Source organism: Orycteropus afer, unplaced genomic scaffold, assembly GCF_000298275.1.
Source record: "Orycteropus afer afer isolate SDZICR_OR568_19922 unplaced genomic scaffold, OryAfe1.0 scaffold00017, whole genome shotgun sequence".
Taxonomy (NCBI): Eukaryota; Metazoa; Chordata; class Mammalia; order Tubulidentata; family Orycteropodidae; genus Orycteropus; species Orycteropus afer.
Window position 1 is genome coordinate 15,121,177 of NW_006921604.1, and position 16,468 is coordinate 15,137,644.

The window sequence follows — 16,468 nt, forward strand, 5'->3', positions numbered from 1 at the left end:
CTATTTTGCGAGCCTTTTAGCCTAAACGGACTATTCCTAAAGTTGCACGGTAATGTACCAAACAGTGTTTCTTTGCTATTCATATTATTTACTAGAATAAATCTCCCCAATCCTTCCATTATTATTTTCCATTTCTGACCCTATATTTTAGAATATAAAATAGTCACTCCTTGGAAGGAAGATGAGGAAATCTACTTCCATAGAGATACTGCTTTGGAAACCCAAACTCACTACCGTCTAGTCAAACCTGACTCATAGCGACCCTTCCTTGGCTTTCCTTGGGTTTGGAAGTAGATTGCCCAATCTTCCTTTGGAGGAGTGGCTGATGGGTTTGAACCTCTAGCCTCTGGTTATTAGTCAAATGCTTTAGGCACTATGCTACCAGATCTCTTTCAGAAACCCAAGGAGGGATCGTTATGAGTTGGAAACAACTTGATGGTAGTGAATTTGGTTTGGAGTTTTGGAACCCTATCTTTTACAAAAGACATATGGCTCCTCACTTTCTTCATGGTCTACCTACTTGATTGAAGGCAAAATCTACTAATGATGTAACCCAGGATACCATACATCTGATTTCTTTCCAGTGAATAATCTTCATTTTGGAGGGTCTTCAGCCTGGGTGATATGTCACTAGCTTCCCACTGTGCAGGGTTGACTGTTGGGGAATTTTCTCACTGTTCACATTCTGAAAGACACCATCTTGGCAGTTAGGAATCACTTCATGGCAGTGCCAGGATGAGTACAAGGTATGATTCTGGGTGGGTGATACTACTATGCAGTTGAATCTAAAACTGAACTGGCTCTGCTGTGTCTCTGGCACATGGGAGGGCTTTGGACTCTCTTAATTAAAGTCCCTTTCCCTCAGCAAGTCCAAGATCTTCCCTGGTGGGGAGGCTATCGAGGGCCTAACTCGGAAAGGTGAGACATGTTCTGGATTGTTTCTCAGTCGGACAACTGCAGAGGTAGGTGCTCTGGAACACAGTGGGAATGGAGATTGAGAAAGTCTTTCTAAACTTAAAAGTGACAAAGCTGGCTTCAGCCCAGACCTCAAGGATAGGTCAAAGATGGATGTGTGATCCCTGGGGTAGTCTGAAGGATCAGATCACTCTCAAAATTTCTACTTACTTTCAAAATAATAAAACAATTTACTCAATTTTCATTTCCTTCATTAAATACTCAATGCACATTTAGAATGTGCCAGCCATTAGGAAGAGTACACTGAATAAGACAGATACAGTTCTTTCTCCCATAGAACTCAAAGTTTAGTGGGAAACAGAGGTTTACTATAATCAATGACTTCTTCATTAATGAGTGAAAGTGAAGGGAGAAGAGAGAAGGACCTGCAATGCTTCCTATAGATAGATAAAATAGATTAATGTGTGGGTTATTTCATGTGAGGCAAAATAGAAGACCTATATGTCCAAATCTTCTTTAAAATACAACCTCTTCCCAAAGCTAGGTATATGAAATCCCTTCAAGTAAAATACGTATATACATACATACAGCCACTCCTCAGAAGGAAGGTTGGACAATCTACTTCCGTAGTCATATTGCCTTGGAAACCCAAGGAGGGGTGGCTATGAGTCAGGTCCGACTTGATGGCACATAACAACAAACAACAACATATATATACATATATATATATAAACACATTCTGAGGTGGTATCTCTACAGAAGTCAATTGCCCAGTCTTCCTTCCAAGAAACACACACACACATAATCAATTCAGTTTTGTATGATTTTAATGTTGATAAAAATGATAAAGTGTTGTCTCTTAATTTTAAATATTTTTCATGATACTATCATATTATCATTACTTGATATCTCAATTCATAAAATGCATTTAGGTTGAGGTTCATTGTTGTTGTTGTTGTTATGTGCTGTCAAGTTGGACCTGACTCATAGCGACCCCTCCTTGGGTTTCTGAGGTAGTATCACTACGGAAGTAGATAGCCTCATCTTCCTTCCGAGGAGTGGCTAGTGGGTTTGAACTGCCAACCTTCTGGTTAGCAGTCAAGTGCCTTAGGCACTATGCTACCAGAGGTCCTCAGGTTCATTATTAGTGATGGTGAATAAGAATCCACATTTCAAACTATCCTTAACGCTTTTTATTTATTTAGCCAAATTCTTATCAGATTGGTTAATTTATCATCTGTTTTACTCTGTAAGGTGGCTGGTCAACAGTTCCTTTCAGGAGAAGGAAAAGGTCAGCTTTGTCACTTTTACATTGTTACCTTGGCCTTTGACCTATGACTTCTGTATGGGAATATTTAAAAATAATTGCCTATGTTGTTAGAATTATTTTATTTCTTAGGTACTAAAGATCACAAATATACATAACTGCTTGCATAAAGTAAAAGCAAATGAAACACACAAGGACAACATTCCAACTCCTCCTTGTTATAGACGACCTTTTCTGCTCAAATGGAACCTTAACTATTTTATGTATAAACCAACTGAGGAGTACTTTAATCTATGGATTTATAATGGGGTACTTAATCTCATTTTAGGAGCTTTGGTAGCATGGTGCCTAAGGCACTTGACTGCTAACCAGAAGGCTGGAGGCTCAAACCCACCAGCCACTCCTCGGAAGGAAGGTTGGGCAATCTACTTCCATAGTGATACTGCCTCGGAAACCCAAGGAGGGGTCGCTATGAGTCGGGTCCAACTCGACAGCACATAACAACAACACAATCTCATTTTTCTTTTTTTGGATATAAATGAATAGAAATACTAATGTTGTTGTTGTTGTAATAGAAATATTAATATATTCTTTCCATGGATCATCTTGTGGCACTTCTTGGAGTGTGTGTGGCCTTGATAATGGCATCTCTGCTTTATGCAGGTTGACTGGGCCTGGCCCCGTCCCCTCCCTGCCTCTCCGGTCTCTTCTCTCACCACATTTTGAACTGTACTTCATTCTCCTATGATAAAAAATGAATTCCCGGCTCAACTCTATTGTTCCCTGCATTGTCTGCACATACTCAATGTTCCACAGATCTATGTCTTGCATTTTTTTTTTCCCTCTTCCTGAAATTTGTTCCCTGGATAATATTCACTTGTCTTTCAAGATTCAGCCATAAAATAAACATTTTCTACTCCAAAACTAGACTAAGCCCTTTTTTCTATATTCTTATAACACCTCGCATACTCCAACACCTTACCATTACCTCAATGTATTACGTAATAGGCTTAATTTGTTTAACTCCTCTACAGAGTATAAGCTTTTTGAAGACCAGAATTCTAACATTCATGTATTTAAATTCTATGCATACCACAGCCTCTGGCACATGCTGTTGTTGTGTGCATGGAGTCAATTCCAATCCATAGCATCCCTATAGGGCAGAGTAGAATTGCCTCCTAGGATTTCCAAGATTGTAAATCTTTATGACAGCAGACTGCCACATCTTTCTCCTGCAGAGCAGCTGGTGGGTTCAAATTGCAGACCTTTCAGTTAGCAACTGTGCACTTAACCAGTGTGCGACAAGAGCTCCTTCCCTGGCACATAATAGGTACAAATAAGTATATGTTATACTGCTATTGAACTGAAAATCTTTATAAAACAGTCATTAACTGGGGTGGATAATGCCTTTAATCCCAATCAGCTATTTAGCCAATGAGACTTTGTCATTTAGCAGTTTGCACAGAGTGTGACCTAAACAGCCCTGAAAAACAAGGATTTCACATAGGTTAACTTTGAGTGGACAAGAGGGGTAAAATGTTTCTAGTTAAATGCTTTGTAGACACTTGTCTGAGAGCAGAGTTGATCCATGATCCATAACAAGTATTTACCCCATGTACTGTGGAATAGAGAGGTTTTTTTTTTTTTTTTTTTTAAATAAAGCTAAATTTACTTATTTTGAAGGACTATTCTTCATCTGATATTATGTCCTTCCTACTATTTCACTTATTGTAAACATAATGAATTGGGCAAATCTGCAGCAAAAGACCTCTTTCAAGTGTTAAAAAGCAAAGATCTCACCTTGAGGACTAAGGCTTACCTGACACCAGTCATGGTATTTTCAATTGCTTCATGTGCTTGGGAAAGCTTGGCAATGAATAAGGAAGACTAAGAAGAATTGATGCATTGGTGTTGGAGAAAAATATTGAATATACCTTGGACTGCCAGAAGAATGAACAAATCTGTCTTGGAAGAAGTACAGCCAGAATCTTTCTTAGAAGTGAGGATGATGACACTTCACCTAGTATATTTTGAACATGTTATCAAGAGGGACCAGCCCCTGGAGAAGGACTGAATATCTTGCATGGTAAAGTAGCGGGTGAACAAAAAAAGGGGAAGACACTCAGTGAAATGGATTGACACAGTGGCTGCAATAATGGGCTCAAACATACAATGATTTTTCGGATGGCACAGGACCAGAAAGTGTTTTCATTCTGTTTTACCAAGGATTACTATGAGTCAGAACCAACTCTACAGAACCTAACAACGACAAACCATTTTGCTTAAAAGAACTGGTATGATTTAAGTGATAATGATGGTGATAATATGTGGTAGATCTTTTTTAGTGTCCTTTAATGGCAAAATTTTAAAAAATATTAATCCTGTAAGCAAACCAAACTTCCTGCTGTTGAGTTGGTCCCGACTCTTAGCGACCCCTCCTTGGGTTTCTGAGGTGGTATCACTGCAGAAGTAGATTGATCAATCTTCCTTCTGAAGAATGGCTGGTGAGTTTGCTAAACAGCCTTCTGGTTAGCAGTCAAATGTCTTAACCCTATAGGAATTCCCAAAATACTTTTGACATTTTTCTGATCTGGCTAAAAAGTCTGTTAGCATAAAAAACATCACCTGGAAAAGAAAATGTGTCTAAGGAAGCCAGTTTATGGGGACCTTAGCATAGGGCTTCAAAGAGAGTACAAAGACAACACAGATAGAGCACTTTGAGATGCTCTGAGATTCAGAGTCAGAGGTTCCATACATAACTCTGCCCTGGTGAATGACATTAGTTCTCATACGTTTCTTTCTTTCTTTTTTAAAAGTTGTGCTTTGGGTGCAAATTGACAAAGCAGATTTGTTTTACATCCAACGGTTCATGCACATTTGATTTCATGGCTTGATTACAAGCCCCCAACTGTAAAAAAAATAAAACAAAAACCTCTCCTCCTCTGTCCTCCACATGACTACCTCCTCCCTGTGCCCTTCTTATCTATGCACTCTTGTCTGTCCAGCTTTCCCTGTATGTGAATGCTGTCCCTCTGATGTATCATGGCTGGTTGATCTAAGCGATACATCTCCCTAGAGTAGGTGGGTGCATCTCTGGGGTAGGTGTTCTGCATGTAGGTCTTTCTGTTGTTGGGCTGAGAGCCAATCCACAGAAGTGAATCCATTTCTCGGCCCAAAGTAACCTGAGCCATAGTCTCAAGGGTTCTACCAATCTCTATACAACCAGTAACTCTGGTCATTTTTGTGGTTTTGAATTTTGTTCCACATTTTTCCTCCCACTCTATCCAGGATCTCCAATTTTGATCCCTTTCTAAGCAGTTGGCATTGGTAGCTGGGCACCATCTAGTTCTTCTGTTTTGGGGGTCATGAAGGCTGAGGTCCTCATGGTCCATCATGTCTTTGGACTAATTGTTTCTAGATGGCTTTGATTTTCTTCACTCTTCTTTGCTCCAGACAAGAGGAGACCAATAAATTACATCTTAGATGGCCACTCGAAAGCTTTTAAGACTGCAGTCACTACTCACCAAAGTGGGATGTAGAACAAGATTTTTATGTACTATGTTGCTCCAATTGAGCATGATGTCCCCTGAGACTGTGGTTCCAAACCCACAGGCTTGGTGATTCTCTCTCAAGATGTTTGGTTATCTCTGAGAAGCTACTCTAACTCTATCTTCTGTTGCTTCTGTATTGTATGGGGATAATTTTGTAGCACAAGTGCATATGTAAGATTATCTTCAGCCAAATCTATCCTTGGGCTTGGCTATATTCCTGTTTGCCTACCACCACCTGATCTTCTCACCTGTCTATGCACTTACTTGTAGCCTAGTGTTTGGTGTCAATGATAATGAAGTATTGTGCATGTAATAGTATTCAAACTTTTTTTCTCTAAGCTATGGCTTGCTCATCTGTAGTATGAAGCATTTGGCCCAGAAAACGTTCAAAATGCCTTCAAGCTCTACATTCTTTGGTTTGTGATTTTTCAGTAACCCCTTGAGGCTAAAATTTGCCCTGGAGATGTCCATAGGTATTTATCATTCCATTCTCTCTACAGACCTTGTCCTACAACAAATACAGCCTCAAACTCCAATCAAGTGAGAAGCAGGCAAAAGAGATTCTGATCCGCCGCCAGAACACCTTAAGGGAGAGCATGAGGAAAGGCCACAGCCTACCATGGGGAAAACCGGTACTGGTTGGGACTGTAGACTTTGGACATTCCTTTCCTTAACAAATGTTTACCATGTGATAACTGGGCTTGATCCTATACAAGGCCTCCTCAGGTACCTTGGCAAAAAGAAGCCTCTCCCTATATCTTCCTGGGACAATTAAACCTCCTAGAGCCAAATACTCTTGTCCATAGACATTCCTCTGGAATATTCAGTCTAGACACATGATGTCTGTCCCTGGACACAGCCCAGCAAGCATGTCTCAGTCACAGACTCATTCTGGAGGATAGTTTACTATAACATATCCCATAGGGAGATGTTTTAGGCTCCTAAGGCCAAGACCCAGAGAAAGAGAGAAGGAGATTTCCTTGGTGTCCTGCTTTTGTGTTTCTCTAGCAACAGAGTGTTATTTATTTATTTATTTATTTATTTATAATCCCTCAAGATAGGTTGGTGTCATGCACATTTAGGTTTTTTTGGAGCTAATTCTACCTTTTCTCTCCTCCTGTTACTCACAGGCTGGCACCAAAAACATCCGCTACCTCTCCTTTCCTTACAGCAATCCTCAGTCAGCAAGAAGAGACGTGAGGTTTGGTGAATTCACAGGTAATAGGCATGCTTTCTTCTCTTAGACTAGGGATAGGTAAATTTTTCTGCAAAGAGTCAGTGAATATTTTATGACTTGTAGGCAAAATCAGGAATAGTACATAGGTACTTATGAAAAAATTCATTGATGGAATTCAAACTTTATTTGTGGAATTTGGATTTCAGATAACTTGAATTTTTCATGAAATATTGTCTTTTAATTTTTTCAACCATTTAGAAATGGAAAAACCATTCCTTGCTCATAGGCCATACAGAAAGAGGCAGTGGGCTGGATATGGCCCATGGACCATAGTTTTGCTGTCCAGTCTAGATGTTTAAAATATGTGATATTATCTAGTTTAATTTTTCTAATTTTCTGAGACTTAAAACTATGTTAAAAATTCAAATAAATTAAACATGTAGAATTAATTCTTTGAAAGCTACATGTAAATTTTCTTTAAAATAAAAACATTTTTTCTGATTTAAAAATATAGTTGATGTAAAATAAAAATCAATCAGTAGGCAAAAAGTATAAAAAAGAAAATTAAAAGCACTTAAAACCACAATACTCAAATATAATCACTATAAAACATTTTAGTGAGCATCTGTCTACAATTCTCAGCACCATCCCCACCCTTACCTGATAAGAAAAGTTATATATATTTAAATACTTACATATATTACTAAAATATTTTCCCAAAAGATTTTATCAATAATTTATTCTCACATCAACAATTTGTGAGAATTGTCATTTTTTTCCCAACATCTTTACTATAACTGGATTATTTTAAAAATCTTTAATAATTTACAATATGATGTTGTTGTTGTTGTTATGTGCTGTTGAGTTGGACCTAACTCATAGTGACCCCTCCTTGGGTTTCCGAGGCAGTATCACTATGAAAGTAGATTGCCCAACCTTCCTTCTGAGGAGTGGCTGGTGGGTTTGAACCACCAGCCTTCTGGTTAGCAGTCAAGTGCCTTAGGCACTATTCTACAAGTACCATATTTAATTTTCATATGAATATCTCTGATTTTTAGTGAGTTTAAACATGCTTTCATATTATTATACAATAAAGGCAACTGTATTTCTTTTTGAGAATTTTCTGTTTTGCCTTTTTTTTTTTCTATTTGTTGTTGGTTATTTTAAAGTAAATTTGAAGAATTCTTTATATTATAACAAGACTATCACCCATTGTCTCATACTTGTTGCAAATGAATTTTCCTCAAGTTTCACATTTATCTTTTAGTTTTATATGTCTTTTGCCATTCAGAATTTTCATTCTGATTAATCAATTCTTTCACAGAATTATTAAAAGTACTTCATCTACATTAATGGCTGCTAACCAGAAGGCTGGCAGTTCAAACCCACCAGCCTCTCCTAGGAAGGAAGGTTGGGCAATCTACTTCCGTGGTGATACTGCCTTGGAAACCCAAGGACGGGTCACTATGAGTCGGGTCCAACTCAAGGGCACATAACATAACATATTAATGACTTAATTTTCACGTTTAAATTTCAATCCATTTAAAGTTCCTCTTTGTGTAAGGATTAAGATAGAAACACACTTCAGATTTCTTTTTTTTTTTCCCAAAAAAGGCTATTCTGCTATCCCAATGTCATCTTTTCCTCTAAGATGAAATGCCATCTTTCTTATACTAAAGACATTTATCCTGGAGATGTTTGGACTCTCAATTCTGTTTCATTGATCTAGTTATCTATTCCCAGACCACCCTCTAATAAATAGTATTATTTTATGTTGTCAAAGAACTAAACCACAAACAAAAGCAACAGACATAAAGAGTATACTAGTTTGTTTTATTTTTAAAGCTGGCGTTACTTATGTTGTTTGAGTGCACAGAAAACAAGAATATCTCAAAATTATTTCCTGTGAAGTGAAAATAGAATGAAAATCGGTATCTCATGGCTACAGTAGCAGGGGATGACCACAGAGAGGCCTCATTTGAGCACTTACATATAAATCCTCAATACAACATTAATGAACAAAATGCAGCATATTATTAAATGAATAATATACCTTTACAAAGTGGGGTTTATTCCAACAAGACAGGGATTATTTACTATTTAGAAATGTCTTTACATTATTCATCAAGTCAAGGGATAAAAATCCTATTATTTCAATAGATACTCTAAAGGGCATCTCATTCAAACTTTCGGTAGAAGTCATGTAATACCAGGAAAAAGTGCATGGCACCTATATGAAAATAAAATAAACTCTACTTCTCTATGCTGTAGTTTCCTGTTTGTAAAGGGACTAACATTGGTACCTACCACTACAATGGTATTGTCCAGCGACAAAGTTAGTCAGTGCATAGAATACTCTTAGAACAGTTTCTGGAACCAAGTACATGTCCAATAACTATAGCCATTATTGTTATTACTCTTGAAGGATGTAAAAGAAGATTTGAACACATGGGTCGATATAAGTGTCCTTGGAAGAAAAGACAACATGATAAAATTGTTGGTCCTACAGGAATTAATCTAGACATGACATACAATACTACTTCTAATGAAATTATTTTTCTTTCAAATGTGATCACCTGGTTCTAAATTTCCTCTGGGTAAGCAAGGAGAGAGTGGGTAGATTAGAAGTCTGAGAAGGAAAAGTCATGAAGTGGGACTTACTTTACCAGTTATCCTTAATAAGTTTTTAATAATCAAAATAATAATCAGGGTTAGACTGAGACAGTCTAGGCATAATTATTTTCATTCTTCTTCTCTCCACAACTGAGGTCTTTCTGCAGGAAAGGGGTCAGGAAATGGCAGAACACCCTAGGTGATGGCCCTCTAAGCAGCCTGGGCTAACCAAGCTGTGACTGGGAGATTAGTTTCCTTCCTATCTCTCCCTTGACCCCCAAGGTCAGAACATCCCTTGCATTTCACAGAGAACAACATCTAGCCCTCCCCAGGCTTTTTTACATATTGGACTCAGTTGGTGCTATCAGCAAAGCCTGGAATCTCCTCTTATTTCTCTAGGGCTGCCTTAAAACCTGTGTGGAGAGAGAAGTGTGAAGGGTTGCACACTGGGGATCTGAGCCTCTGAACAGTGTATGTGGTCTGCAGTAGCTAACTTTCATCCTCGTATATCCTATACTGAGGAAGACTCTCAACAAGATGGATTGATAGTGTAGCTGCAGCAATGGCTCAAACAGCAATGATTTGTGAGGAGAGCAGGACCAGGCAGTGTTTCATTCTGTTGTACATGGCCTCACCATGAGTCAGAACTAACTCCACAGCACCTAACAAGAACAACAGATTCAGCTCTACCTTGCCTTGAGCAGAAAGCACTTTCCCTATTTCTTTTAAAAATTTTTTATTGCTATATTATTTTTAAGGGAGCTGTGGTAGCATAGTGCCTAAGGCACTTGACTGCTAACCAGAAGGCTGGCGGTTCAAACCCACCAGCCACTCCTCGGAAGGAAGATGGGGCAATCTACTTCCGTAGTGATACGGCCTCGGAAACCCAAGGAGGGGTCACTATGAGTTGGGTCCAACTCGACGGTACATAACAACATATTATTTTTAAGGAGCTCTGGTAGCGTAGTGCCTAAGGCACTTGACTGCTAACCAGAAGGCTGGCAGTTCAAACCCACCAGCTACTCCTTGGAAGAAAGGTTGGGCAATCTACTTCTGTAGATACAATCTACTTCTGTGATACTGCCTCGGAAACCCAAGGTCACTATGAGTCGGGGCCAACTCGACGGCACATAACAACAACAACAACATTATTTTTAAATTGTAGTTTGGGTGAAAATTTACAGAGCAAATTAGTTTTCTATTCAACAATTTATACACATTTTGTTTCATGACATTGGTTGCAATTCCCTCAATGTCCAATGTAACAGCACTCTTCCCACTTCCTCTTTGGTTTCCCTATTTCCATCTGTCCTTCTTTCCTGCCCCTTCCTGCTTTCAGAGCTTTATCTTTAGGAGACAAATTTGGTCTCATATGCTTGTTTGTACCGAGGAGTGCGTTCTTTCTTCCCTGGTGTTATTATTCATTTTTTAGGTCTGTCTACTGTTTGTTGAAAGTTGATCCCTGGGTCTCTATTTCTTTTCTTTCTGTCCTTAAGGCAGAAAATAGAAGAATAGATATTCAGATTTTGCTGAAAATGAATGCACTGATTTATCCCTGAAACTGCACTTCCTACGGTGTCCATGTGGAGAGTTACAAAAAGAAGGACAAAGCACAGTCTCCACCCTTCCTTCTTTCACTTGGCTTTCCACATGAATCATTCCTCACATTTTGGCCAAATGTACTGAATTGAGTTGATTGGAACCTTAGAAGTCACCTGCCTGAGCCTTTGTCTTCCTAGTGCTTGTAATCCATTATGACAGAATAACCAGAAGGGGGTTAGGAAACTACAGCTAGAATCCACCCACCAATGGGGAGCTTACTGCCTCAAATGAAATGGTCAGAGACCAGGAGCTGGCACTAGACTAGGACAGTAAGACAAGTAACAAGTTCTTCAGTACAGAAGCATTCCTTAGGTAGTGTTCCAAGGACCTAAGGAACAAAGGGAACTCTGGTCCTAGGCCAGACTATAGAACACAAATTAAAGGACAGTGATTAATAAAAAATCATGAAAGATACCGGATATTGCAGTTTTCTTTATTCAAAGTAACTGCTTCCCTGTACCCTCATCAGTCAACTTGAAAGCACTGTTCTCAGGATAGAAATTTGGTCACATCTTTTAAAACATTTTTAAACAGAGTATTTTAAGATTTTTTTCATATCCCATATCTTAAACGCATTTTTTTAAGTATAAATTTTTTAACACATTAGTTCTAGCTGTGGGTTTTGAATATATATGTACGTATATACATATACATATGTATATATATTTTTTTGTATGTATAGGTACATATGTATATGTTGCTGTTGTTGTTATGTGCTATTGAGTAAGGCCCGACTCATAGTGACCCCTCCTTGGGTTTCTGAAGTGGTATGACTATGGAAGTAGATTGCCCAATCTTCCTTCCAAGGAGTGGCTGGTGGGCTGGTGGGTTTGAACTGCCAGCCTTCTGGTTAGCAGTCAAATGCCTTAGGTACTACACCACCAGAGCTTATGTATGTGTTATTTGCCGTCAAGTCAGCCCCGACTCATAGCTACCCCTCCTTGGGTTTCTGAGGCAGTATCACTACGGAAGTAGGATTGCCCAACCTTCCTTCGGAGGAGTGGCTGGTGGGTTTGAACCTCCAGCCTTCTGGTTAGCAGTCAAGTGCCTTAGGCACTATGCTACCAGAGCTCCTATATATATATATATATATATATATAGTATTTTTTTTTTTAAGAAGAAGAAGTAGATCCACTGTCAATGAGTCAATTCCTATTAGAATTGATTTCATTTTGTTGAAACCATGTAAGACAGAGTAGAACTGCCTCATAGGATTTCCAACATTTTAAACTTTACGGAAGCAGACTGCCACATCTTTCTCCCACAGAGCCACTGGTGGATTCAAACCACTGACATTTTAGTTAGCAGCTGGGCACTGTAACTACTGCATCACAAAAATGTGAAAAGGAAAATTACTTTCATATTTACATGTAAAATCTTAAAATAACAAAATTCTCAGGAGGATATTTGAAAGAGAATAAATTTATAAGATTGAAATTTGAGGAAATGTGAATAAATGAGATGTGTGAAATACATTCCTTTGAAAATCTGTGTGAATTGAAATAGGGAAAAAGCAATGCCATATGAATAATTTAGGTATTTGGCAGGTAATCTGAGAGAGGACATTACATGAATGCCAAGGTGGCTTTATTCCCCTCATTTATGAAATCCTTATGTTATAGTTGTTAGCTGCCATCAAGTCAGATTCCAACTCATGGCAACCCAGTGCATGTCCAAAAGAAATGCCACCAGTCTTGCGCCATCCCCTTAATCAGTTGTGGATCAGACAGACCATTGTGACCCATTGTGTTTTCGTTGGCTGATTTTTAGAAGTAAATCAACAGGCTTTTCTTCCTATTCCATCTCAGCTGGGAAGCTCTGCTGAATCTATTCAGCCTCATAGCGACACACAAACCTCCTCCACTGATGGATGGGTGGTTGCTGTGCTGGAGATGCATTGGCCAAGAATCAAACCTAGGTCTTCCACATGGAAGTCAAGAATTCTACCACTGAACCACCATTACCCCCATGTAACCTCATAACCACCATGTATACCATTATGTAAAGGAGAGGGCTCTTCTCAAATTCCAGTTCTATCTTTACTAGCTATGTGATATTGAAAAGTGACTTAACCTTGTGAATACTCAACCTTTCCATTTATGAAATGAAGACCATAATTTTATTCATCCTTGCTCTGGTCACCTAGTACCGCTCTGACAAGAAATATATCACAAATGGGATGGCCTTAACAAACAGGAGTTTATTCTTACAATTTGGAGGCTTTAAGTCCAAGTTCAAAGTGCCAGGCTCTAGGGGCCCCTCAACTTTGGGGTCTAGCTCTGTCTCCTGCTCCCAGCCCACTGGAGCTAGAGGCATTTCTTCACTCAGACAGCTGCTGAGGCTGAGAAGCCCAAGGTTGACAAGTGAAAAGGCACAGTCCTGATGTTACCAATTCACATGACAGGCCATTAACTTAAGTCCATTGTAAGTCCCAAGGTTGGCAGAGCATAGCAGGCTGCTGAGCAATGACATGGCTACATGCAGGGTCCAAGCTTGCTAAAGTCTAGAGACCATTCTCAAGCCTTCTCCTACAGAAGCAGACCACATCCCAAAGACAGCTACTCAGCTGTTTGTGGTAGATCCCACCATGGAGTTGATTGCCACTTTCATCATGGGGAATAACTACCACCAGCTGTCCAGCCACTCAACCAGGACCAGCCAAGTTGACACACAAATTGAACTACCACAATCTTCAAAGGGCAATTGTGAGAAATAAACGACATATAGGTAAAATGATCAGGATATTGACAGGCACATAGTAAGTTCTCAATAAATGCCAATTATTATCATTATTAGGAGCCCTAGTGGCTTAAACTGTGAAAAGTCAGCAGTTTGAACCCACCAGCTACTCTTCAGGAGAATGATGAGACAATCTGTTTCCATAAAGATTATGGCCTTGGAAACCCTATGGGGCAGTTCTACTCTATACTGTAAGGTTACTATGAGTCAGAATTGATTTGACCTCAACAGGTTTGGTTTTGGGTTTTTATTATCAGTATTGTCATCATATGTCAGCCACAATGAGTTCATTCACTTACCTCCTTTGGAAAGAGAGAATTTAGTCATGTTGTTTTGGCACACACATCCCTTTCATCTCTGTTTCTATAAGTTTGCCTACTTCAAGGTGAAAGTATAAAACTCAGATTTAATGCTTTCTGGTGACCACTGATTAAAAAATAACAAGATGAAACCACCCATTTTCATATAGCTGTGCCATATAACCTTCACTTTTGTTTTATTTTTCTTTAATGATGTCAGTGATGGCTTTTGACCTCACAAAACATTGATTTTGTACTAATACTTCCTTATCACCTCAGGAGAACTGGCTCCATATACATGTTTACATGAATATCTATTTGTTTCTTATACTGCACATTTGGAATCTACTTCCCACCCACTTTGGGCAATGACCTTGGAAAGAGAAAATCATATTGATAAGAGAGTAGACTGTAAGCTGGAACCCCAGAAAGGATTTTGCTTCATTCTGAATTCTTGCCATCTGAATGTTAAGTTTTAACTCTCTGATACTAAATTTTGTGACTTTTCTTCTTGTCATTATGTTTTTCTAGGTGATGGCAGCAGTGAGTCAGGATCCCCTTCCACCATGTTCAATACACACTCTCGAACAGGGTCGCTTCAAGAAAGATGGCTAACACAAGAAACAATTCCAATGAAGAGCTTACACAAAGGAGGGAAGCCATTCAACTTTGGCTACCAAAGAAGTCCAAGCCAAGAAGAGCATACTGGCAGAGTCCGAAGGGCAGCTTTAAGGCCTAAACCACTCTTTCATGCAGTAAATGAGGAATATGAATCTGGAGAGGAAAGTGAGGAAGAGGTTTCACCAGTTGGATCCAGATGGACAACAGAGCACAGAAATGTCAAGGAACACCACAAATCCCACAGTCCTTTGCTCCAAAGAAAATAGTTGTATTGTCTACAGGATTGTTTCTGTATTTTTCAAGACTCTATCTTCCTGTTTATGTGAAAGAAGAATGTTCAGAGTTATGTAAGACTACCTGGTTTACTTTCTTGAATCTATTAGACATTTATATACAAAGGAGACAGGAAGATTCTTCTGAGGACTGGGAGCAAAGTTGCAGGCTCTGCCATATTCTTTGCTTGTGAATCTTTGTCAATGAACTCCCAGTGACAGAAATTAATCACTCCAGAGATTATTCATGAAGAATTCCTAAGAGTTTTAATCAAGAGCATCTGATCTATATCATATATTGAGATGTAAGCATGATTTTTTAGTAATTCACATTGAACTAGATTATGTGCCATTTATGATCACATTAGAACTAGGAGGAGCTTTAGAGATTGCCTGGCCTCAACCCCCTCAACACTGTGTTTACAATAAGGACACCTTGCCCAAGGTCACATAGTGAGTTGGTGGCTTTTCAAGCTGATTGTCCTCCCTCCCAAGTGAAGCAGTCAATTTTGATTTTGATGTTCAATATGCCATAATTGTATTTCTGGAGATAGGTAAAATAACATTGCTATATTTAATCAGTATCAGTGATAGACAGCTGTGATACAGATTATAGGATTAAGCTGTGAACAAAGGATTTGTGGTCTGTTTTATAATTGGAATTTTTCCTTTAAAAATAAATACTAAAAACAAAACAGCAATAAACAGGCTTTGATGACAATGACATGAACAACAGACATTTATTAGGTTTGGATTTGTAAAGTGTGATATTTTGCCCTAGGGTTTGAAGATGTTTTTCAGTATAATTTTCCATTCTCTTCATCCCCAAACTTGACCTTGAGCTTTGAACTCCAGCTCAACAACTTTACTAGACTACTTTATCTTTCCTCCCCCCTTCCCCTCTCTTTCTCCTTCCCTCTCTTTTGTCTAGCCACTTGTAGATAACACATGTTTAAGTGCAATTCATTGTGCTAAATTACTAATCTATAAAAATAAATGAACTGAAATGTATTTTTTTATTATTGCATTGCCATTTCTATCATCCACAACTGATTTAATTATATGCATCTTTAAAGGCCATGATCAAATGCAACCTGCTCCATAGGCCTGCCTTGGTGCCTTTAAGTGTGAAGCAAGTACTTTCTCATTGGAATATGACCTAGGATTGTGACTACTTTGGACATGTCATGTAACTTGTCTGTGAACTTTGGTCTTATATATGGTTAGAAATATGCATGCATGTCTACTCCAAGAAACCCTGGTGATGCACTCTGCTGCTAACCAAAAAGTTGGCAGTTTCCCACCCAATTGCTCTGTAGGAGAAAGACCCAGTGTTCTGCTCCAGTAAAGATTACAGCCTAAGAAAACACTATGGGGCAGTTCTACTCTGTCACATGGAGTTGCTATGAGTA

The 16,468-nt window shown here is 38.8% G+C and overlaps 1 protein-coding gene across 1 annotated transcript in view; it reads left to right on the plus strand.

Moving 5' to 3' along the window:
* The window catches only part of SLC9A4 (solute carrier family 9 member A4), a 97,625-nt gene extending 82,575 nt beyond the window's left edge, over positions 1 to 15,050 (plus strand). The window contains exons 10-12 of the mRNA XM_007959489.1: positions 6,234 to 6,365; positions 6,864 to 6,951; positions 14,695 to 15,050. Coding sequence (XP_007957680.1) covers positions 6,234 to 6,365; positions 6,864 to 6,951; positions 14,695 to 15,050 — 576 coding nt within the window. The remainder of the gene's footprint in view (positions 1 to 6,233; positions 6,366 to 6,863; positions 6,952 to 14,694) is intronic.
* Positions 15,051 to 16,468: the final 1,418 nt, after the last annotated feature.